The following is a 25031-nucleotide window of genomic DNA, read 5'->3' on the forward strand; positions in this document are numbered from 1 at the left end:
TCTGTAATCCTTGTCAAAAAATAAATTAAATATAAAAAATATATTCAATATCGACAAAATAATAATAAATAATATTCTATGTAAACGAACGTACAGTAAAATAGAAATGATTTTTTTCCAATACTGTAAGTAGATTAGTTTAAATTTTAATAATCGTGAAAGAGGAAGTACATATATTGAGTCAATAGAGAAAGATCGGCTAGTGAATAGGACGTATGGTTGCCTACCAAGGTGGTTAGTGTAAAATAGATTAGGCTACTAGAGAAACAGAGCGTATGTGCAGCACTCTATTCCGCCACTACAATCTCAACTTGTGCTGAACCACCTGGTTGTGAATTTTATTCTACTCTTTCCATTTATTATTTGATAATGTGTGTTCACTCGAAATGATTCGATTTGGTTCATGTATCTGCTGAGTTGATGCAATTTATAATTCGATAATGTGTGTTCACAAGCGAAATGTTCGTTTAATGTATCTACTAGTAGTGGTGAATTGTTGTTGATGAGTTGATGTCATTCATTATGTTTGTAGGCGGAATGGTTCGGCTCGTGTATCTACGAGCACTTGCACCTGAGGATGTGGAGAAGTGCGCGAGCAGCTGTCCACGCAGGAGCCACAGAACTCGGGCCGCATACTCGACCTCAAAACAGGCACTGTCAAGAAGGAGGGCCATCAGTTATGTATCACTCGATTGTAGCTAAAATGTATCTATTTTATTCATACATTGCAATTATGTGTTGTATTACATGAGATTGTTTGATTAAATTAATGTTAGTACGTTGTCGATATAACAGTTGAATGCATGGAAAGCAATGTTTTCTAATAAATTTCTGAAGTGCTAGATAGAAACAGACACACCATTGATTTTGCTGCGGGTGATGCCCACATGAGATCTGTTGCGTGGGTGATTAATGGATGATGATGAGAGATGATCTTTGAAGTGTGACACATTTTTGTGGAGTTAGTATAGACCTTGTATAGATATATAGACCTGTATTGTATATGTCTATAATGTAATGTATATGTCTATAACTGTATATATTATGTCTAATATATATATATATATATCTGTATATATAATATGTCTATATAATTACTGTATGTGTCTATATTGTATATGTCTATAATGTATAGACCTTCAATTGTATTCTATTTGTGCTCTGCAGAGGAGAAATTCATATGAAAGTAGCCATGAAATAATGTTACCAACGGAAATTTTACTGTAAGATTCATTTGGTTTATAATAATCGTATGGTTATAATTTACCAAATATGCTTGAAACATGATTTTATAACTTGAAGTGATATAACTTTTGGTTATATGCCTGATACTCTAGTTGTAAGGGTGATCACTTGAAGAGCCGACACCTTTAAATATCTAAATATAAATTAATGAGTTCAAAATTGCTAAATAGTGGTAAAATATTAACCCACTCGCTCTAAACCCACCTTGAGCTATAGTTTCACTCATCTCTCATGCAATTCATTTTGTATGGAATTGAATTGAAAATCTGTGTGATTGCATGCAGCTCATGCCTGGCATTGCCCGTCGCAAAAGCCTGTAGCTCAATCAATCAATCTTTTACTGTCAAGAAACATGAAAATCTTACAAATAGCGTCATTATCTACAATATAGCTTATATAAAGACCTACAATACAATTAGTAACATTGAAAATAATACAATATAATAGCAGGCACAAAGACGCCTGAGAGCTTGTATATTGATTGCGCTCGATTGTAACATCAAGACTGTCTCTTGTGGGATAACTATGGATATCACTATTTACTCTAAAACTACTCAGGTGCTTTTCAACATATAAATGAAATATGAAACAACATAAAGAAACACGAATACACTTCAAGTGACACCCATGTGGGCATCACCCTCAGCGATAAAACAAACTAGAATATCTACTGGAGTTGAAAACCAGTTGATAAGGGTAATATAAACGAAGCATTGATGAACGTGCAACTCCTTAGCGACGACTCGAGACGCGTGGTTAGAGCCGCCGTGGAGCACACAACTTATAAATTCATAAGATTCGATGAATCATTAGAAGTGTTGGCTACTATATTGCTTTTACGATTTATATCTAATGATCGATAGAAGTGTTGGCTACTATATTGCTTTTACGATTTATATCTAATGATCAAATCTGATTAATTTATAGGCTATGTGCTCTAGTCGCAGTGGCTTCAACCACGCATCTCGTGTCGTCGCTAAGGATTTGCACGATCATCCAATGCTTCATATCTTACCCTTATCAACTGATTTTCAACGCCAGTAGATATTCTAGTTTGTTTTGTCGCTGAGGGTGATGCCCACATGAATTGCACTTTGAGGCGAGGGCAAGTTTGAACAAAGCAAGCGGCGCATGGCGTTGTGGGTTTAGCCTTGTATTTTCATTGAGTCACAATTTTTCAGACATGTTTTCGAGTGTGACAACCATTTGAAATGTGGTTTGTTGTTTTGTGTTTTAGCGTCGATGCGGCTGTGCATGGGCTCGCGACGCGGCTTCATCTGCCGCATGAAGATCGGGCAGGTGGGTGCAGACAGCATGGTGGCCGGCCACCTGAACCGCCTCAAGCAGCGCAATTCGCTCGGCCCGGGACCCAGCCGCGACGGCCACAACTACGCCGTCATCCACTGCACCGGATACATCAAGAACTGGCCGCCCACCGGTCAGTTTGCCACCGACGGCCTGCCGTTGTCTGGTATCTATCCTACCATTCATCATGCTTATTGCCTCCACCATGAAAGTCACTTGAATCCTTACCAACAATTAACGCATACTTGAATGGTTATGAACCCATACTTGACGGGTATGAATCCAGACTTGATGGGTGTGGTGAACCCATACGTGAAAAGAAAGTTCCTCAGACTCGCGAGATTTCAAATTGTCTTGTATATAAAATTAGATGAACATAAAAGAACATAAGGTTCTGTTTAATTATGTTTTAAAGGTGAAAGGAAATTACCAATACTGAATGCATACTTGATGAGTATGAACCTATACTTCAGATATTAATCATGATCAATAATTAACGCATACTTGAATGGTTATGAACCCATACTTGACGGTTATGAATCCATACTTTATGGGTGTGAACCCATACATGATAGGAATGTTCCTCAGACCTGCCAGATTTCAAATTGTCTTGTAGGTTTTGTTTAATTATGTTTTAAAGGTAAACGGAAAAATTAGGGTTTGATCTTTAAATGACAATTTGTTAATATTATTAGAAATGTTTTGATCATTTTAGATAATAAACACAAATGATACATTGGCCAACATTGAATATCAAAATTTGGGAGGAAATGGTAAAGACTCAGCCCAGGTTTTCCTCCATGGTTATAATTATATTATGATTATAGTATTTTGTACAATAAATGAATAAATAAAGTAACTAAATAATAAATGAATAAATAAAGAAAAGTTGAAATAGCCATACAATTTGAAATACCAGACAATATGAATGACACCCCTTCATGGGTATGAATTCATACTGATCAAGTCTTATTATCTCATCTTGTATCATTGTTGAAAACATCTGACAATACTTTATAGCTACATGAATAGGGAATTGTGTTTGAAAAATGAAATCATGTTTATTATTATTTTATTTTACTATTGATTCAATGATACAAAATTATCATGTAAAATAATTTGGGTGAGGATCAACAGGCACAGCCCAAAACTGTTCCTCAAATGTGCAATATATTACAGATTGGTCGTGACTTCGATGGTCCTTCTCGTAAATTGTAGGTTCAAGTGACGTTCATGTGTAACTACAGTCCTAAGATATTCACGCATAAGAGATTCAAGATATTCATGTGAATCATGCATGAGAGATTCAATCCATTGTTATCTCAGAAATAGTAGGCAGGAGATTGAATCATCAGGACAGCTTCAAGCATAATTGCGGCATAAAAATCCGTATTACAAATGAGCTACACAACTACTGATATTTTCATAAATAACAGCTCCACAGCTAGCGTATTGTGCATTACTGTACTGCAAACCATTCTGTTGGTTTGTTGCTGCTACTCTGTTGATGATGTTTGAGTTGAATTATTGAGTTGTATTGATTTGTCTGGTTCATTCTTGAACTATGATAAGCAGGGGCACTCATTTAAGCAGTTTGTACCTTATGGTTCAATCAGGTCGCGGTTTCACTTTCAGTCGGGATCAACCTTAATGTGACAAAATGTTTGTGCCTTATGGTTCAAACAGGTCGCGGTTTCGCTTTCTGTCAGGATCAACCTCAATGTGGTAATCACACATTTAAAGAATGGGAGTGAACAAAACGGGTAAATTGCAGTCGACGTTTTCTGCAAATGTTCCAGTTTGTTCAGTCCCATTTTTCACAATGTGTTTATGCTACATGGTGGTCGATAACGTCACCCACCAAGACTAAATCTGAAATCAAAATGAAAAAATAGTTCAAATCTCTAACACTATCTAGAAGTCTGTGGTGTACTACTTCCTATAAGTTATAATATGGTATAGAACAAAATACAATTGGTGCTTGTGAATTAGTCCTGTTGTTTATTAATTTTAATAAATTAATGTTGTTTATTGTGTTGTTTTAGGTGTGCAAATGGAGCGTGCCGTGGAGGAGGATGGTTCACACTGTTGCTTGGTTGCCATTGGCCGGCTGCAGGTCACATCCACGCCCAACACAAGCGACCTATCCTCTTCTAACAATAATGCTGGTCAGTTGATACTTCATTATATTACTAAGGCCCGCATTACGTTATTAAATCTTAATTCAAATATTTCCGACTATATTCTATTACTAAGGCCCGTATTACGTTAATAAATTTTACTTCAATGATTTTCGACGAAAATTAAAGATTTGATGAGTTATTTCTCATAAAACCTTTCAGATTGGTTATAAACTGTCAAAGATCTTTTGATAATCTGGTACGGGCATAATAATCAATGCAGATATGCATGCAAATTCATATTATGTTGCTTGTTGAAAAGGAAAGGTTGCTCACTGACTTTTAGCCTGCGCTGATGAACCGCTAACGTGTTATTAGTTTGAAGAATATTAGTATGTTTTGTGATATTTAGCAATTTTAAATCATTGAAACGTCAATTGATGGTAGAGTCGGGACTCGCAAAACAATTTATTTTTTGAGAAAAGGCAAAGCTGTTCAATTTATAGTTAACTTTACATTTAATGTTATAAAAACATGGAGTTTTTTAAACATCACAAAGCTTCGAATAGACTAAGGCGCAGGGATGATTGAGGAGCGAAGAACTTCACTGTATCTCATTCTAGAGATTGTATACATTCAGGGACGTTGTGTACAGAGTGAGTGTATGCAACATATGGGACATGTTCAATCAAAGCTAAACATCACACAATAATCGGGAGTCCAAGGTGGGAATTTTCAAACTCGTCTGAATTTTAAATCTACCAGATACCAGGAGAGTTGAAGAGCTCAAATAAAAACATGAGTTGCAAATAACATAGTCATTTGCAAGTTATTTGTTATCTGTCAAACATTTTTCATTGAAGACATTGACAGAAAAAAGGCGAACCTTGAACTATTTATCTTCCTAATTTAGATAGGTATCTACAATAGCATATAGCCAAAATAAGGTTACATGTTTACACCCTCACAATTAAGCTGGATTCCCATATATTAGTGAACTTGTCCGTTACATTGAATGTACTATCCCCACATGAGCTCTAATGAGACTATTCCCACTTAGGCAGGCCCAGCCAGTATGGATAGTCCATTAGAGCTTATGAGAATTTCACTGTATCGGACATGACTGTTCACTCAATTCATTTTTTCTATTGTCCAATAATTCAGGCCAAAAGTTGTATGCTACAGATTCAAACAGTGGAAATTATTTGAGGTTATGAATGAATGTGATGTGTGATTTCAACTGTAGTTTTATTCTACAGATTTAGATAGTGGAAATTGTTTGAGGTTAAGAATGAATGTGATGTGCAATTTCAACTGTATTGTTGCATATTAGAGGGTAATTTTCTGGGGAATGTAATGTGAAATGTACACTTTGTGAAAATAGAATAAATGTTGAATTTGCATGTTGTGTGTTGGCAGAGTTCATCTCGCGACACTCGATGGACGGCAAGTTCACGTTTTGTGGACCAGCGCGTGATTGGCCTGCTCGGCTACGCGCCACCCGAGCTGCTCTCCAAGTCCTGCTTCGACTTCTTTCACCCCGAGGACCAGACGCACATGAAGGAGAGCTTCGAACAAGGTAACACTTTGCTCCCTATACTCGTCGATATTTTTACAGAGAATAGTTTACTTGTAGTTGATTATATTTCTTCATATCCTATAGTGAGGTCCACGTTATAATGGCAGTATCTGATTGACATTGGTGTTGCTATCATTTTCTATCATTCGACAAAGCTGATAGTGCCATCCTTTCCTAGCTCCACAACGTTGCCAAATCAGTTTCTAACAATGAAGAAATATAGTTAATTTAGGCTGACAATCGGCAACGCTGCTCTCATATCTTTATCCACTGTCATTATAACGTGGACCTCACTATACAAACGATTTGACAACGGTACGGAGCTAGAAAGCACAGACCTATGTATAAGCTTTGTCTAATGATAGACAAGAATATCAAACCAATGTTAATTAGGTGATGACTTTGAAACGCGGATCTTACTAAACTAGTTGAATGGATTTCTGTTTTACATCTTATATCTTTATTACAGGATGAGTTTTTAGTCCTGTTACCCAATCTCTAATGTACTTTATAAAAGAGAAATTCAGTTGTTATAAAAATGTAAAGTTGTTACATTACAAAAGAAGAAATATGATATCCTATTGCTCACTTCTTAGTTTTTAAAAATTATCGAAGAATATGCTGAAAATTTCATATAGGTAATATACGCTTTGACTCTTCCCACCTTATAAATGTTTTATGGTAAAATAAATTCTGTTCATAAGGGTATGATCACATTGAATGCGTATAATATCTGGAAGCGTGCAGATGAGAAACAAAATCTGGAAAGAGCAATTGGAACATTCACACTGAACGCTTGCATTTGCTGGTTGCGTTCAGTTTCAGCAGCTATTTACAGGTCACAACATGTTTCAATGGAACTTTTCAAATTTGTTTTACGGTTTATACATTATTCGACTTGCACATACACAAATACGCATGCAATATGATGACACCCTTAGGGCCGTTTTCACAGTCAAAGCTTAAACTGATTGTAGTCAGCTGATGGCTTAAACAAATTTCAACAAACGAGACTTGATACGGATTTAATCTAGTTTAAAATGAAATTTAGTTTAAACTGTCACTGTGCAAACGGCCCTTAGTCAACCAGAAACTACACAGCTCGAGGATGATCAACTCGCCTGCCCTGTTTATACCGATTAAGTAGGGCTTCCTACTTTGTGCAAAAAAAAATGTTTTCTTTTATTAGAAATAAATTACCACACACTTACAATAGGGTAAAAATCACCCTGTGCAAGTATGAACTCATGACGAATTATAATGTAATTGAATCGATTGCAGTGCTGAAACTAATACACGCTTTGACTCTTTCCACCTCATGAATGTTCTATGTTAGGTAAATGACAGTCTGTTGATAAAACGACCGGAAACCACACTGCTTGAGGACAATCTACTCGCACTGCTTTGTGTATACCGATTGAGTGGGCCACGTGCAACATAACAATTTTTTCCTTCATTAGAAAAAAATCACCACACACTTAACAATAGGGTAAAAATTCACTCTGTTTAACCACAGTCAGAGATTTGGAACATGAACGCCCTATACCATGGGATATCTTCTTATGCTATCTTTTCTCTGTGATATAAGTATGAACTCATAATGTAATTTGGTTAATTGCAGTGCTGAAACTGAAGGGGCAGGTGATGTCGGTGATGTACCGGTTCCGTGCCAAGAACCGCGAGTGGGTGTGGCTGCGTACTTCGGCCTTCGCCTTCCTCAACCCCTACACCGACGAGGTCGAGTATATTGTGTGCACCAACACCACTGCCAAGTCGTTGCACTCACCACCTGGGGGCGGCAGCCAAGACCATCCGCCTCCGCCGCCCCAGCCGCCTCCGCAGCACCACCCCCAGGAGACTGCCACCAACACGCCGCCGCATCAGGACGCCTATCAGCCAGGTCAGCTTTCATTTTATTCAATCGTGCTATAGACTCAGTTTAACCATAAAGAAACAATAGCATAAGTAGATATCCCATTGTATAGGGCGTTTTCGTCGCAACTTTTACTGCTATCTCAAGCCGATAGTCCACGTAGCTCTTTCCCGTGAAGCTGTTTGACGCTGGTAATTTCTCATTATGCCGTTCATACACTCTCATTCGGCCAAAACGGTGAAAATCGACAATAATTGGCTTGAGTTAACAGTAAAAGTTGCGACAAAAACCCTATACCATGTGATATCTACTTATGCTATTGTTTCTCTATGGTATAACTCAGCAAGTCAAGTTATTCAATTAAGTTAAGCAGTGGGAAGCTATTTAGAAAAAATATACCAACTTTATTTGTTATTATTTTTTGTGTACCTTGTGCACAAAGTGACACTTAGCTACACCAAAAGGTAAGTTTACTTACGAGCCGTAGGCTAGCTCGTAGAGTGCAGCAATGGAACTTAGCGCAACTATTAGCCTACACATTAAATTTTCCCAAGTCATAATTGAAAGTTGGTAATCAGGATAATGTCTTTAATACATTTAAAGACCATATTTGGTATTGCATAAGTGCATGCCATTTTTTTGTTGCACGATAAGATACAGGGGGGAAACGTGAGTTTGAGAATTATTCACTGTTATGCTTTGTAGGACTAGTGACCCCCCCCCCCCCAGTGCTTCTCTAAAGCAACAAATTGGTCTCAAAAAGCAACAGAAGTTATGGTCTCTTCGAAGGTGCAGCCTCTACTGATCAAATAAAAATATACTATTTTCATCAATCAAAAGAAGAGTATATCCTTATTCTTAATTATTTATTTAGTATTTGAATTCTCAGTACTAGCCACCTTTAATAAACGCAACGTGATTTAAACATGAACTATTTATTTAAATGAGTTGATTTTGGTCAGGACTTGGAAATTCAGGATATTATTTTACTGCTTGAAAATTTTGGAACATTCATGTGTCTTTGAATGGTTGTATTCATGTTTTAGGTGTATAGGCAACTCCATTCATACTTTTAGATCAGAAGTTATGGTTTCACATCTCTAAACCAATTTTAAGATTGAAAGATCTGTATCAGGGTACGTTTGCTTTGAGCAAAATGTCAAACCCTAAAATAGAAATATCCTCAAAAAATTATCTTTACCATGATCGTCAAAAACCTTCATCAAGGTACAACATATTCCCAAAGTTACGGTCAAATAGTTTATGTTGTCCCATAGGTACATTCAAAAATAAATTCATTCCTATTAATGTAGATTATTGTACAGTCCATTTTATTATGGTAAAGTGTATAGAGAAAAGAAAAATGTAGTTTTGTAAATGTTTGTAATAAATGCTTTGTTGTTTTATCAGGTGTGGACTACAGTGTAAGCCCCCAACAGGCGACCGGCCGCTACATGGGGGGCCCAGCCGCGGGGGCGCACAGGGGGGCTCAGCTGTACGGGGGTGCAGCAGCAGGGGGCTACGAACCACCCCCGCCCGCCCCCTCACCTATCTACGGGGGCAGCACCCAGTCACCGCGTGCCGCCTCCAAGGGACCCACCACATCGCCGCAGCCTGCCTGGACGCTCAGACAGGTGCGTTGGCTCCAGCAAAAATAAAAGGATTTATTTACTAAAATTATGTAGAGCTGCTTCATGTTTTGTGTTGAAGGAAAACTATAACAAGCAAGTTTTTAACTAGAGTAGTGCAGGTAGATTTAAGGTGAAAGACGGCTATCAGCAAGTGCGAGACCATAATAGGCGTTTTTTCTGGCGATCTAAGAGTCGGCAGGGCAAGAAGCTCTTCGATTAGGTTGGCGTCAGAAAACACGCTGAAAAACGCCTAATATGATCTTACCCTAAATAACTATAATAAATTTGATTAATCTTCATTAATGAAATGATGCGTAATTCTTACCCTGTCAAATGAAATCAGTTAAATCTTTATTCACAAAAAACCTCTGCAAGTATAATTTTTAAATTATTGTGAATGTTCCCCACAAAGACACAGTCTGGGTGTGGGTAATAGGTTCAGTAATTTGTATTATATTTGCAGATTGTTCGAGTATCAATTATTTGATGATCACATCTACATAATAAATACATTTTTAGTAATGTGTGAATTGGTGATGGATTTACGTCATTAATTTTTTTATACTACTGTAGTTACGATTGTCACACCATTATCACTCTAGTAATCTGTAGTGAGTTTTCCTGAACCATATGAATTGTTTTGTAAAAATTTTATTTTTTGTTTGTTCAGCCGGTGAGCGAGAGCGGAGCATACCAGCAGCAGCAACAGTATCAGCCGCCAGGAGGAGGTGGTGGCGGTGGGGTGAGCCCATCCAGGTCACCCACCTACACACAGCTGAGTGGGGCCACAGCCAGGCCTCCACCCACTCACCCACTCTACCACGCACAGCCACCGCCCGGTAAGTAGCCTACACACATTGACAGACTCATCCAGTGATATTCAGTGAAGGGTCAAGTGGATAAAGGTGATAAGTAATATTTTTTCAGAAAATGAGATTTTGAAATGAATGGAGGCTCATGTCCGTTAAATAAATAAATAATGAGAAAATCCAAGATATCGTTGAAGTATTCAAGCGAAGCCTAGTTATTTTAATGATAAAACAGCAATCAAACTAATTGATTCCAATTCAAAGTATTGCTAGGAAAAATATATTCAGTATATATATATATATCTATTTTACTGTATCTAATGTGTGTTTCAAGACTGCATATAAAAAACATTCCCGCTCTACACGTTGCACAGGTCAAAATGATGTTATGTGAATATAGCTGTGATTTCATGTCTTATGTAATGTAGGTAGTAATTGCAGTCCAAGCAACATATTTTTATGGATAAGGGAGGTAAGTGGTGCGCTTATCACCTTCATCCATTGATCATCCACCTTCTCCTCCCAAATCACTGATAATGCCCTGCAGTAACAACCTTCATCCTCTCCAACCGCTTTGATTTCACTCTCATCTAATAATTACTCTCAATCTTACTTTCAATTTTGGTAGGAAATATATTGTTGAGTTTGTTAAGATGAATATGACAATAAATAACGAAAACAATTCAAATGTGTGCAACGCAATAAATAATGAGAAATTCCAAGATCACGTCAAAGTATTCAAGCCAAGCCTAGTTATTTTAAAAATAAAACATCAATCGAACTAATTTATTCTAATTCAAATATTGCAAGGAGAAATATATTCAGTATATCTATTATGCTGTATCTAATTTTTATTTCAAGACTGCATATAAAAAACCTTCAATCGGAAAACTTTGAAGCCATTTATCTCAAACATTTCCAAATTTTGCACATTACCTTCATCCACTTACCTCTTCTGCCTAGAGTTGAAATTTATTGGAAAGAAGAGCTTAACTGCCATTCAATGAAGATGAAGCTAGTCAACGCAGAGGGAATTGTGTCAGGCAATCATATATAACCCTTTGGTTGTATGTAATTCTTGTTCAGAATATTCCTCTGTGCCCTGGTTTTACCAGTAAAACATGAGGAGCAACTCTAGATAAATGGTACAGAGATATCTGGAAGAGAGTTATTTTCTTTTTCAGAATTAATCTACGGCTATCCCCCGTATTATATAGAACTACTGATTGCAGAGAACCTAAAAGTAATATATGTAATGACTGCTATACATTATGCACTATAAATAAGCCGTGATAGAAAATTATGATTGTACTAGAGCTTAGGAAAACTATAAGAACCGTATGCACCATCTACGTTTAACGCTGATTCACGATTGCATGAAGTTATTTATTTATTTAGGTATGTCGCATTTATTATGTTTCGTTGCGGGTTTAAACTATATTTCCCCGTTCAAGCCGAGATGGCACATAATATGGACCTAAATCGTTTCATAATAAATTTTTGTATTATTGTCCTGTTAGAATAATGTCACATTCTTGAAAAGCATGTAAAAATATATTGGTTTGTCACACTATATACTGTGTGTCCATACGAAACTGTATCTCGTGGTTTTTGGCAGAATGCTGATCTTTCCCAGTTTAAAGCGAGATGGCACATAATTAGGCCTAAATCTTTTCGGAATAAATTTATGATATTTTTTGTATCACTGTCAAATTGAAATGCCACATTCTTGAAAAGCATGTGACAATAATTATTATTGGTTTGTCACACTGTACTTCAAGTGTCCCATTGGAAACAGTGTCTTGTAGTTTTTGAAATGTTTTCCCTTATTCTTATAATAAGTACATCATCAAAATGATAGGGAAAGGAAAAATAAGGTAACCTTGTGCTATTCCACTCAATAGGATTTAGATAGGATATTCATAGGTTAGGTCTTTTAGAAATATGGTGTAAAATTGAATAAATAACGATTCAATTTTGCGCTGTGATTGTATGTTGTGTGTCTTTGATTGCAACAAATGTTACAATTGGTGTGTTGTATGTGGCAGGCATGTGGTCATGGCAGGGCGCTAGTCAAACGGCAGACGGCGGGGCGGGAGGGGGCGGAGGCCCACCACCGCCGGGAGGGGGGGCGCACCCCCACCCTCACCCTCATCCGCACCCCCATCCCCCCCAGCAGCAGGAGTTGTCCGACATGATGATGCAGATGCTCGACCACGGGGCGGCCACCTCCTTCGAGGATCTCAACATGTTCAACACCACTTTCGAGTGATCAAGTGAATGAAGGTGAAAGTCGGTCGGCCACGTAACACTAAGCAAACCCTGTTTTCATGAAACCTATCCTCATCTTGTTTTACTATTAAAATATGTTTAGCAATGCAGGTTAATCACTGTAATAATTAAAACAAACCTAACGTGATTTTGTATCTTATAAAACAGGAGAGTCACAGTATAATCAGGGTGTCCGTCCACGGGGCGGGAAAACCGGGAGTTATACGTTTGTGTGAGAAATATACGGAAATTTTGTCGAGATACGGGATTAATGATACTTGCGAATTCATGAATTTTGATGTCCAGTGATAGCCAGTCCAAGATACTGGGACTTGAGATACTGAAGAATGTAGCTGAAAATGTTATAATAACTCCCTTCAATACTGGAAAGAAACAGGAAATAAATTATAGTATGAATTTTATTTTATATAAATAAAATAGGTTATAAGTATCATACTTTGAATGTATATGATCATTTTTTCGGCTGTTTTCTAAAATTCTTCATTCTGGTCAAATGAGAATTACTCGGGTTAGACAATCTTTTGGTTTCAGTTCAAGAAATTCTTTGATCGATTAGAGATAGAAATGAATGGCTGTTCATTCTTAGTGGAGAACTACTTCATTTGTGAAGCATAGCTCTGTTGTACGAGCTGTATTTATTTTCATAAACCATACTGTATCAGTTTCCAACTCCCTTCACAGTATCTGAATTATTTCAGAAAGAATAAATTAACATTTCTATTTATTATTTTATTGTTACAGGGTAGTGTTTCATGAAACAGGATCCCGGTTGAGAAAATAAATTACTGAATAAATATTAGACTACCGTATTGAAAAAGCTGCACATATCAGCACATCATGGACCTTTTTCAGAAGGATTTTCGCTTTTTAATCAAGTGCTTGTGTGAGAATGAGTGTTGTTAGTGTGTATCGCGCAAGCGCACGCGTTCGAGTGCCATTGGGCGAGCGAAGTGAGTCTGAAATGACGAAATAAATAAATTGTGTTGCCATCTGTAGTAGATGAATAATGAAACTAGTGAATGAATAATAATGAACAGTATCGAAACTTTAAAGACCCTCCATAGTTAGCGTGAATGGTGTTTTATAATTAAGCAATTTTTTAATAATATGATATCGAAGATTGATCGTTATTAAGTACTATAGCAATTGTCGGAATTTAACGGCTTGTATTGATGAGATGGTTGTACGAATTTGATCCGTGGTTTTCAATGAATTTGTGCTCTGCTGTCATAAAGAGAATAGGTACCACTGGTTCTTATGGCAGTGTTCATACATTGTCAGACTGCTAATGTGTGAACCCTCCCATAAGAACCAATAGTATTTTCTGGCAGGAATTCGTCGGAAACCAGTGCTTTACCGGTTGATTAAACTCTTATGTAGACCGGTTTAAACAGTCTACAAAAATGAACGATTAGTATACAATATTTTAAAGATAATAAAATTGAGTATGAATGTAACTTGATAAAGTTATTACTTTGTGTATAGAGTGTGAGACAAAGGAGCATTCCAAGAGAAAAATGAATTTATTTTATATATTATAAATAGACTAGCCGTGATTTTGTGATTAATAAACTCATGCTTAGTACAGCCTTTTAAACCATGTATTGTTTGTAAATGGTTCACAAACTGATTGGTTTCTTGTAGACTTACATAAAACGTTTTAAAATGTTGTGAATTTGTTTTATAATTTATTTTTGTCAATTAGGAGTGCTGTTGGTTGTATTTATTATGTTCATTGCTCAGTAAACACTTGAACATTGTTTAGAAGCCTTGTAGTAATATTTAATAACCACACTAACCTGTGGATGGCTGCTTGCGATTTTTTAAACTTTAGAATTTTCTCCTATCAACCTCTGAAAAATATAGTGTAATACTTTTCAATCAACTTGGCAGCCGTTTGGTTCAGCCTATCCTCACTCACGTTATCTGAATTGGGTTTGCTTCTCTCTGAATGCATGAAATGGCGAAATACGTTCTGCTCGATTTTTGCTGGCTTGTATTTTCTTGTACCTATCTTACAAATTCAAGAGTATTTACAATTATTAGTACCTAATCTTATTATGTATATAGCTTGGTTTTTGGTTTTCCCGAAACCTATATGGGATACCATATAATTTTCATAGAATTTGATTTTTCTTGTATATAACAGTTTTGGTAAAATCACTTCATTTGTATGGGCTACTTTTTTAATTATTTAAAACCAATATAAAAACATGAAGCACCCTTTTATTTAAAATATTCCAAAAAACTCAAGTTGTTTTTATCCATGTAATAAAAAACAACTCAAGTTGTTTGAAATATTTTAAATAAAATGGTACTTTATGTTTATATATTGTGTTTTTTAACATTCAAGAATAGTGTTGTGAACGAGTTTTGTTACAACAAAAATTAAAACATATTCGAAATTGAAGCTTATAAATAAATGATTCTTTTAATCCTATGGCTTCTAACTTGGATTTTTTAGTTATTTTTCAGTATTCATAGTCAGTGTATGAGCTAGTTTCATGAACATTGAATATAAACTGTAACTACTATAACTTTATATATTTGTAGCTCTAAAAATATATTAAGAATTCTCAATTTGTGTTTGAGTATTCCAGAACAGTTTTATTAGAAATATAGAATGGTTATAAAATTGATAGAGATTCTACAACTGTATTCAAGTTGTTGGATTTTTAATTACACGAGAAACATCTCACTTTTAACCGTTCTTTTATTGTACTATCATTGTAAGTTTTATTTAATTTCATGAAAGGTCCCCAATTGTCTCTTCAATAACAGTATTTTCTCATTCATTACACATTATTATTATTTTTCAATTATTCATTGATTACATGAATGTATAATATAACACTTGAGAGAAAGAACAACAGGCTTGAGCTCAAAACTGTTCTTTTTCCAATTTATACAATAACTAAGTCCAAAACGTTATCTAATATTTTTCTTATAAATTGAAATTTTTAATCGAAATATTGAGATTTCATCATTAAGAGCGGAACGATTTGTGGCTGAAACTTCTAATGTACATTTCCTAGCATAAAAATCACGTTTTCAATTACAATTCATCTATTTAAATGCTATTTGAGAGCACGAATTTGTTGTGATAGCAGAAATATTTTTTATTGTCTTGTACTTATTGTTTTCACTGGCTTCACTTTCCTTTTCTATGTTATGTTGTGTTATCAAACTTGTAAATCTATTAACTTATCTTGTAGTGTGTGCGAGTAAATGAGATTGTTGTATAAAAGGTGAATGATGACATTTTATATTATAATAGATTGTTTGCGAATTAGTTAGTGTGGTTATTATTAAAGTAAATTTTATTTAATTGATTTTTATTCTCGTTTATAATGCACACTTGGACATTTAATTACATAAATATCGAAGTAAAAAATGTATATTTGATTGTCTTGATAGAAAATATATAATACTTATATAAGAACTATGTGTTTTCCTTCAAAATTCTTAGGATATAAGGAATGTTGAGTCTAAAATATGAGTTATACTACTGAAATAAAACTGGAATAAAATTTACTTAGGTATCTCTCACAGGGAGGCTTAATGAAACTTTTGGAAACGCTCATATTTCTAGAACAGCAAAAAATTTCGCCACTGATGACGTTTTTGAGTTTTCCTCTCCAGTATTACTAACATTCTAAAAGTACGGTACAAAAAGTTTTCATTTTTTGCTGAAAAATATTCTGATCGGGTATTAATTTAGCCAAAGAATGAGAATACCTCGAATTTGCTGAATATTTGGTTGCAGAGAGTCAGAGGTTTTGGGTAGAAAGGTTGATTTAACTAGTTTTGTGGTAAAAGTTCCACCAAAATACAAGGTGATCTGAGTGTCCCACGAAGAGGCTTACACGTTCAATTTTATATTATGTGCCCATTCATGCACCGAACTTTTTTAAATTTTACACAGTTTACAAAGTAGGTTCTAAAAATATGAAAATATTCCGGGAAAATTTCAGCTTCCTAACCTTTGTAGAAACGAAATGGCGACAGTATTTTTTCTAGGAAGCAAATTGGTAAAATTTCCAATATGCCGCCATTTTGTTCCTACGAAAATTAGGAAGCTGAAATTTTCCCAGAACATTTTCAGAATGAATTTTTCACTCAGCTCTACTTTTATCAAATTTAGCAGTTTGTTTAGATTCTCTTCTTGAATATCTCACTAGAATATCTCCTATTTTATATAGGGCTGACATCTGGAGTTTAAGTTATCAGGGGTACGCATACTACAGTTACTTTATATTATCTAGGAGTCAATGCAGAAGTATCAAGTGTAAAAAAATTCAAAGAAATTTCTCTTACCAAATTTTTATTCGAATGTATATGACTAAATTAAGAACTAATCAAGTATCACAAAATAACTTTAGGAATAAACTTAGCAAAACAAACAGATATCAGCTCCACCATGATAAAAGACCGAGGCCAGGTTCGTTAATAGTAGCCTGAAATAAAAAATGAAAGATTTTCACTCATGCCATATACTATGCGAATTAGGAAGTTAATGAGGTTTTTCAGTGCCATATTATTCAAACCAAGATTCCAAAGAGACAGATAACATTGAATAAAATTTCTTGAATTTGTCACAATTATTCATTGAAATAAGGAAGTAAAGGAGATGGTGTAATGAAACTATAGTCGGTTCTGGGATACGAGGCAATATAAATTGCCCAAGCAATGATCTTGCACAAAGCAAAAATCTTGGAGCAGAAAGACCGACTCACAGTATCATCGTCATAAAACTGAATAAGCACAAAAAAGTACGTGAAATAAAACATTGTCAACTGGCATTTGCGAGTCCAGCAATTAACAGTGGAGATGAGTCATCACTTTCCCACATACACGAACTTTATTGATTGTTGGATATCCTTTTGATGTATCGACTAAATAATTATAGTGAGGTCCACCTTATAATGGCAGTGGAGAAAGATTACTCTGCCTTGCCACTTTATCATTGGTCGCACTGTCATTATTGTGACATATTGGCATTTGTTTCTGTGTGTTATGAAAATAGCACTGAAATATGCAGGCCTACTGCAGAGAAGAAGAAAAGCTTCTTGGTATGACATTTCGAAGTTTTAAAGGTTTTTAAACCATTGAATTATTATGGAATTAATAAAAAAGAATACTGTACTGGATTTTTCTATTTCATTTCAACTGTCTCTTTTTTTTCTTTAAGAAAAATTTAGACAAAACACAGCTGCCTCAATCACTGTTACCTCCTATTCAGTTGAGCTCAATGTACGTGCCGCATGCAAACTCCCTGTCAATAATCCTCTATACACTCCCCTTACACTATAATATCTCATCTGATTTGATCTTTGAAATGCCAGTAAATTGGATGATCAGTTTAGAGATAATTTAAATCAAGCTATATCATGATTCATTCAACATCAACGAATTACATCCTAAATTCTGTTTGAGATGTACCTTTACACAAATTTTGGAATGAAGTTCAATATTACTAGATGTCGTCTGTACACCTTATGAAAGACAAACGCACTAAGCATTTTCGTATAAACTTTGGTACCTACCTATTTGCTGAGTAATTTGGTAAGTGATTTCTTCATTTCAAGCCTTGTTTCATGATAATAATGGTTTTATTACCATGTCAATAAAGCTCTTCATGGGGGTTGTTTATGAATCTTTCTATGTACTTCAAATAAACAAAAATAACCTGTACAGGGTTTTAATTTAAACTAAATTCTCTCATTAAGAGTATTCTTTAGTTTACTATAATTTGGTTTAAGAGACCATTACTTAGGGTAGGTATACAGCTCAAATGTTTTAAATGAGTGTTGAAGGAGTTTAATTTGAACTTACGGTAATAGAGTAAGGTATTTTGGGTTGCTCAGTGAGAGGTTCGGCGGGAATGACTTCCTTGGCCTCAGGATTGAGCACCGGTGACGTTTCAACGAACGTCTCTGCTGTCACGCGGAACCTTATTTTCACACCTGAAAACATTACAGCATTTATGAATGAGAATTTATTTGTATACCTTATACAGTGATTCAAAAAATGAAAAGGCTATTTGGCAAACATTCCCAAAACCTAAATTCAGTATAAGTTATATTAAGCCTACATAGTGTAATAGTGATGATATTGAAATAAATTTATTGATTGGGGTTAATTTAAAAAGGTATGGAATTAGGACTTTTCCATACCTTAGGACTTAAGTGATCTTGTAGCTGAATTTTTATCGTGAGAAATTTTTCTTCACATTAAGATTTTGCTAACTTGCGTCCGGGAAGACTCCAATTTTATGCAGGGTTAAGGTATTCTCACGGAACTGTATTTCCGTTAGCGATGGAAAATACACGAGTATTTGTGTAAAGTTCGCTACCATCGTTAACAGTTAGAATTCCAGACAAACAGTTAGTAAAAACTTACAGTTAGTGTTGTAGAATGTGCAATGAAACGATACAGATTATTTGCTGTCCAAATTTAAACAAGATTAATTCATTTAATAAAATTTTACAAGTTGAATAGAAAGACAACGTTTGATGTTAATAAAGTCCCATGACTCGTCCTTTAGAATTTAGAGAGCTCTCTTCTACACCAATCTGGGGCGGTTACAATAGAATTAGTAGTAACTCACAATTTTTGATTTTCTTGAGACACGACGAGTTTCGGGTAGGCTATTTGTCCCATAATCAAAAGTTCAAGTTATATCCTGAAACTAGTTGTGTTTCACCAAAAAAAGGATACTAGTAATAGAACTTCCAAGAAGACTTATTGTGATAAATAAATATCAATGAAGTGATAAACATAATTCATTTTCAATTAAACGTAAATATATTATCAACAACATATTCACAGACAGGAATATACAAAATCAATTGAAGTGAAACTAATATAGAAACCAGACGTGAAGAAACTTTTAAACAAGATTTAAAGAGCATATTAAGGCAATGAAACCAAGAAATAGAAAAAATAAATACATTATGAGTATTCTGTTTGAAACGCTTGGCCGTGGCTATCTTTAGGATTAGTGGTAAAGTGAATTATTGAAATATGTGACCGACCTGGATCCATGAACAGGTCATGCTTGTCTCCGTCCACGTCATACTCCCAGATCCACACCTGTTCGCGGTCGTCGAAGCGAGACGGATTCTGCAGGTTCTCCGGCGGAATGAAGATGTCATCGAAAAAGCCCAAAGTCACTAAATCACAACACAAATTTCGTTAACATTATTCATATAGCTTAATAAACTTTAGTGATATTCGCTTTGAACTGTCCGTATTTCTCATAAATAAATAATGCTTCCCATCCAACCCTGACAATACTTAATGAATCTCACTATAATTCAGTCTAAATAGAAATAATTTTATTGTTTGTCTAAATGAATAAATATAAATTTTATTGTCATCCCATTCATAGAACAAATGACAACGTCAAATAAAAGGTCTGACAGGAAACACAAAGCTGAAGAACATACAAGCACAAGTTAAGAAACAAGAATTTTTCAAACACACAATCAAAAAACAAAAATATACTACTGGAAATTTTACTAGTTTTCTTCATGTGGCCATAATTTCAACTCCAGAGAATATGAAATATTCAACATAAGTTCAATCACCAACCTTGTTAATGAAAAGTCTGTCACAATAAATTATAAATTAAGTTGCCTGCGAAAAATAATATCGTAAAGACGGTGTCACTTTCACTATGACAAAAATGTGGAGGCGCTATCTCAAGTTAGCGTCCACTCTCTAAATACGATCGATCTAAGCGATGTTTTATCTTTCGATTTGAGATTTTTCTAGTGGGGGTATTCAACAAGTCCTGAAACCAAACCACGTATATTGGTGTATTGTCCAAGCGACAGAGCAGAAAATTAAGATTGATCGTTTGTCTATATTGCCAAAATAAATAATATCAGTCTCTTAGATTTGAAATGGAGATTCGGAGTGTCCCAGAATGAATGACCCGCTTTTGAAGATCCACCTAATTGTAGGTTTATGGATGTCGACTGGCAGACTTGGAGCAATTGTGGCAGCGATCATCCAAACACGGGCAGTCAGCCGTCACTGCTGTTCGACACAAGACATTCGAATTTTCAGCTATCTGCATTGTGTGAAAACATAGTGGAGCGGCAAAGGTAGGGAGGGTAGAAGGTAGAAAAAACTGAGACATTTAGATACGAGCATTACTTTTCAACACTCACAGCTACCTTTTCTGAAACCTTCAACCTTCGCCGCTCCTCTATGTTTTGAACCTCTGTTCATAACACAGACCGCCAGGGCATGTTCATAAGGGAGCACGGAAAGAGTAAAATATGCAAAACCTCAATATGCATACACGACAGGCGGTTAGCGGACACTGCCAAGATCCGAACGCCACCTTAAGATCTAACCCCAACCCCTTGTATTAGACTTTTTCGCCTAACTATAATTCACTTACCGTGAATGCCATCTTTGGACGAAGAGCGAATTTTGCCTACGATAACCTCTTCAATGGCGGGTCGAAAAACCACGTATCGGAATACAACCTTAGTGTGGGCTGCTCCATCACCCGGAAATATGAACGAGTTGTCCAATTCTTGGATATCAAACAGTGAAATGCACAGACCAACATTGTAAAGAACCTGTAAGCAAACACCGACTTATCAACATTTTAGTAATCAATCAACATCAGTTAAGCCACAATAGTCGATTAACATCAGTTAATACAGCCAGCCACATCGTAGACCGCATTTGAACAAAGATATTGTCAAAGGTGTCAATATTAATATAATTCGATAATTAATTTATTCCACAACAAAATTTAACTTAACAGAAATGCAAAAAAATGCAACCTTGGTTAGTGAGATGAAAATAAACCCTGCCAGATAATACTGCCTTTGAATGTCCACAATAACTTTCAATTTCAAAATCAATAAACAAGTAGCATAGTTGTTTACAACAAATGTTGTTACTAATAGTAATTATTGTCGATACAACAACTCAAACAGACATTAGTTGTTTATACACTGATATCTCGCCGACAGGACATAATTCACTCTGATGGACAGTATTAGAGGAGGCTGTGGTTTTCAACTGCGCGAGGTTTGCTGTTAACAGAACTACTAGTAGGTACTCATACTCTGACTAAGTTAGTTGTCGAATGATAAAACTTGACTTGGTTGGAGTAGATCAGTAATTGACCGAACGCAATAATTCATTCTCTTCCTTCAGAACAAACACCTCACCACCATCTATCCACTTTCCTAGCTTTGATACGACAGGCTCTATCTATCCACAGATGCCTCACTAACCCATCCTGCTTACTTTTTCTAGCCAGTCCAAATAATTTCCAACGCAATTCAGTGAGAGATCGGTTCACGTAAGTCGCCGAATTTGAATCAAAGCCTAATTGACGCATGGAAAGTTCCATCACCCCTTTTCGCGCTTCAAAAAACTTGAATGTATCAGTTCTCTTCCTCGAACTTACTATACCTGATGTAGGGCGGTTATTTCTTTTAGGCAACCTATGACATATATTTATACAGTTATCTGATAAGTCAAAGCACATAGCTTTCCTAATGTTTTTTCAATACTCACCACGTTCCCATTATTAGATTCCGTAACCCCATATATCTTCATTACCATCATTAGTGGTCCCGTATGGTTTCTTGAAGGCTATTCCAGCTGGTAGAACCAACTTATCCATTACTTTGCACCTTACATCTGTTGTATTTTCTACTACAATTATTGAATCTAAGTTAGTGATCCAGTACTTGTATTTGTATATTCCCAGTGATGAATCTGACCCAGTGATGATTTGATGAATCTCAACTCGCTCACAAGCTGTATACAGACCAACTTGAGTTACATACAATTCGAAACTTATTGAACGTACGATTTTTTGGCGTCTTTTTAAATTCTAATAGATTGAACACAACTTGGCAAACATGATGTGTAAAATGTGTTTGACAAATTCTATTCAATCTTGTAGAATTTATAAGAAAAGCAAACAAATGTACATCCAGAAATAGATGTGGGCTTTACTAAATTTGTACTCATCATCAATAGTAATATGTGTGTTTCTCCAATCACTCTATTACTGTAATCAATGTATCCGAACCACTGGTTTACAGCTGAAATCGCCTTTAAATAACCAGACTGATCCACCAAAATATTCCTCGGAATGGAAACCTTAACAGTAGACAACAAAAATTTCGAAATTCAATAAAAATAGGCAACCACTGAAGGGTCACTAGAATTTCTAACTGTCCATCCTTTGTTTTCTGCGGTCCCGTTTTGTTTCTTTAACTTGTTAAGAAACTAGTGAAACACCAGGAAAGAATAACGCTGCCTCGAATCCATAAGACATGGTATACGGGGCCGCGAAAAGCTGTTTTCTAATATTAATGTAAGCTTGTGATCTTATTTAATGCGTATATGTGAGATACTTACCTACTTACATACTATATGTGTACAGAATTTGAAAAGTGCCATTGAAACACGTTGTGATTTGCATGTAGCTGTTCACAGTAAACGCTACCAGCACTTACGAGCGTTCATTGTGAAAGTTCCTATAGCTCTATCCAGATTTTGTAGCTTATCTGCAAGTTTGGTCATGCATAACCAAAAGTGAACTTGCACAAATACAAATCCAAAGTTAATCACACACTAAATAACGCTTTAAGAAGTAATGCACTGCTGGAGCAGTTGGTATATTAGCCTGGAGCCTGGAGTCTTAATGAAATACGGAGCTTATTAATAATTAATTATTATATTATTCTTTACGGTTAAATAGTTTTACACTGAGTTTGGAAAGGATGTATCAGATAATTTATTGAAATATATTAATAAAAATGAATCTATTACAATTTTTCAGTTTCTTACCTTGTTTGCTAATTTTCCGTTTAGATAATCGGATACAGAAGATTGTAGAGTTGAATTGAATGAAGATGGTGGAGTTCTAACAACATCTTTAAACTCTGCTAGGATAAACATTTTGTTTGAGAAATTCCAATATTATCTACAAGGAGTCAAACACAAATCATAATTACACATAAAACAAAATGATTAAAATATATTACTGAGCTATGCCTAAAATTACTGATTACCGCACAATTGCATCTCAACTATTTTTAACCATATCAACTCAATTTTTTTGGAATAAGAGATGAGTAGAAACTGAGAGTTGGTAGATGATTATCAATATTAATCGTAAAATGTAAAAAAATAAATATATTAATTACAAGTTACAGCTAGGCTGTTAAATTTTGTTTTCCTAACCTACAAACTTTTAACTAGCGGCGCCATTTTTGGCCATGCATTGAGCAGGAGCAACGACACTGAAAACTAGAGTGGTTACTTTATGCCAACAGTCACAAATTGGGATAGCAATATTTTTCGATTTGTCGATATATCGGAAGCAATATATCGATTTCTATAATATAACGACCTCCAAAATATCGATATATCCGATATTTTACTTCGCTTTAATAACTTTACAAGAACGATTGGCTCTAACTTTCTCTAACGATTCTTGGCATTAGGCGATTCATTTGTTGGTTTTCAATATCTATTCTCAATCTCAAAAAAAGGAAATTTCTACAATAATTCCAGAAGTTTTGATGACCTAATAAAAGCACTCAACACTGTCCCACAAAATTGACAGTCTTCCTCAACGAAATTAGCCATAAAATGAATCATATACTAAATTGCTGCCCATTTTAAACAACTCTGCTCATACACATGACAAAACAAGATTCTCCAAAAGATTAGCTTCAAGATTTACCTTTAAGGAATACTAGTTCAAAGTTTGAATAAATCTCTCTATAGATAGCCTAGCTATCTAAAACGTATAATATCATATTAAATTTTAATTAACAATTCTGATTGATAACATAAAACAAGCACAAGATGATTTGATAGCCACAGTAAAATAATATGTTAGCTATACTTTTTTGTAGGAACCCTTTAGAGAAGCTATTTTCACTTAAATTATGCAGTTCTACATTTGTTACGGTAATAATGATACAAATTATATACTCCATGCATGTTTCTATTTGAATATTTGACAATCCACATATCCTACAAAATTACAAAAATCCTACAATTTATAATTAGTTATTGGATCAAAATTTGATTTGTCATTCATTAACCTAATAATATAGGACTTGTGGCAGATGATAGAGCTTATCAATGACTATTTTAGGTATGAATTTGATC

General features: G+C 35.2%; 2 protein-coding genes across 2 annotated transcripts; one reads left to right on the forward strand and one right to left on the reverse strand.

Annotated features, from left to right (window-relative positions):
• The first annotated feature begins 215 nt into the window (after positions 1–215).
• Positions 216–16182, forward strand: LOC120349608 (aryl hydrocarbon receptor nuclear translocator homolog). The gene is given in 10 exon segments (XM_039420041.1): positions 216–234; positions 577–678; positions 2483–2716; positions 4596–4718; positions 6090–6127; positions 6129–6249; positions 7871–8149; positions 9533–9756; positions 10424–10592; positions 12611–16182. Coding segments are annotated over 10 exon segments (1533 nt in total). The 3' UTR covers positions 12835–16182.
• Positions 16183–17161: 979 nt separating this feature from the next.
• LOC120349837 (DNA-directed RNA polymerase III subunit RPC8-like) lies at positions 17162–24179 on the reverse strand. The gene is made up of 5 exons (XM_039420931.1): positions 23697–24179; positions 21271–21454; positions 19892–20029; positions 18690–18820; positions 17162–17311 (listed from the first exon to the last, which is right to left on the reverse strand). Exons 1-5 carry the CDS (start codon positions 23805–23807, stop codon positions 17264–17266), a joined length of 612 nt encoding a protein of 203 aa, XP_039276865.1. The 5' UTR covers positions 23808–24179; the 3' UTR covers positions 17162–17263.
• Between the last annotated feature and the right edge of the window lie 852 nt (positions 24180–25031).

Source organism: Nilaparvata lugens, chromosome 2 (genome assembly GCF_014356525.2).
Source record: "Nilaparvata lugens isolate BPH chromosome 2, ASM1435652v1, whole genome shotgun sequence".
In the NCBI taxonomy this organism is placed as follows: domain Eukaryota; kingdom Metazoa; phylum Arthropoda; class Insecta; order Hemiptera; family Delphacidae; genus Nilaparvata; species Nilaparvata lugens.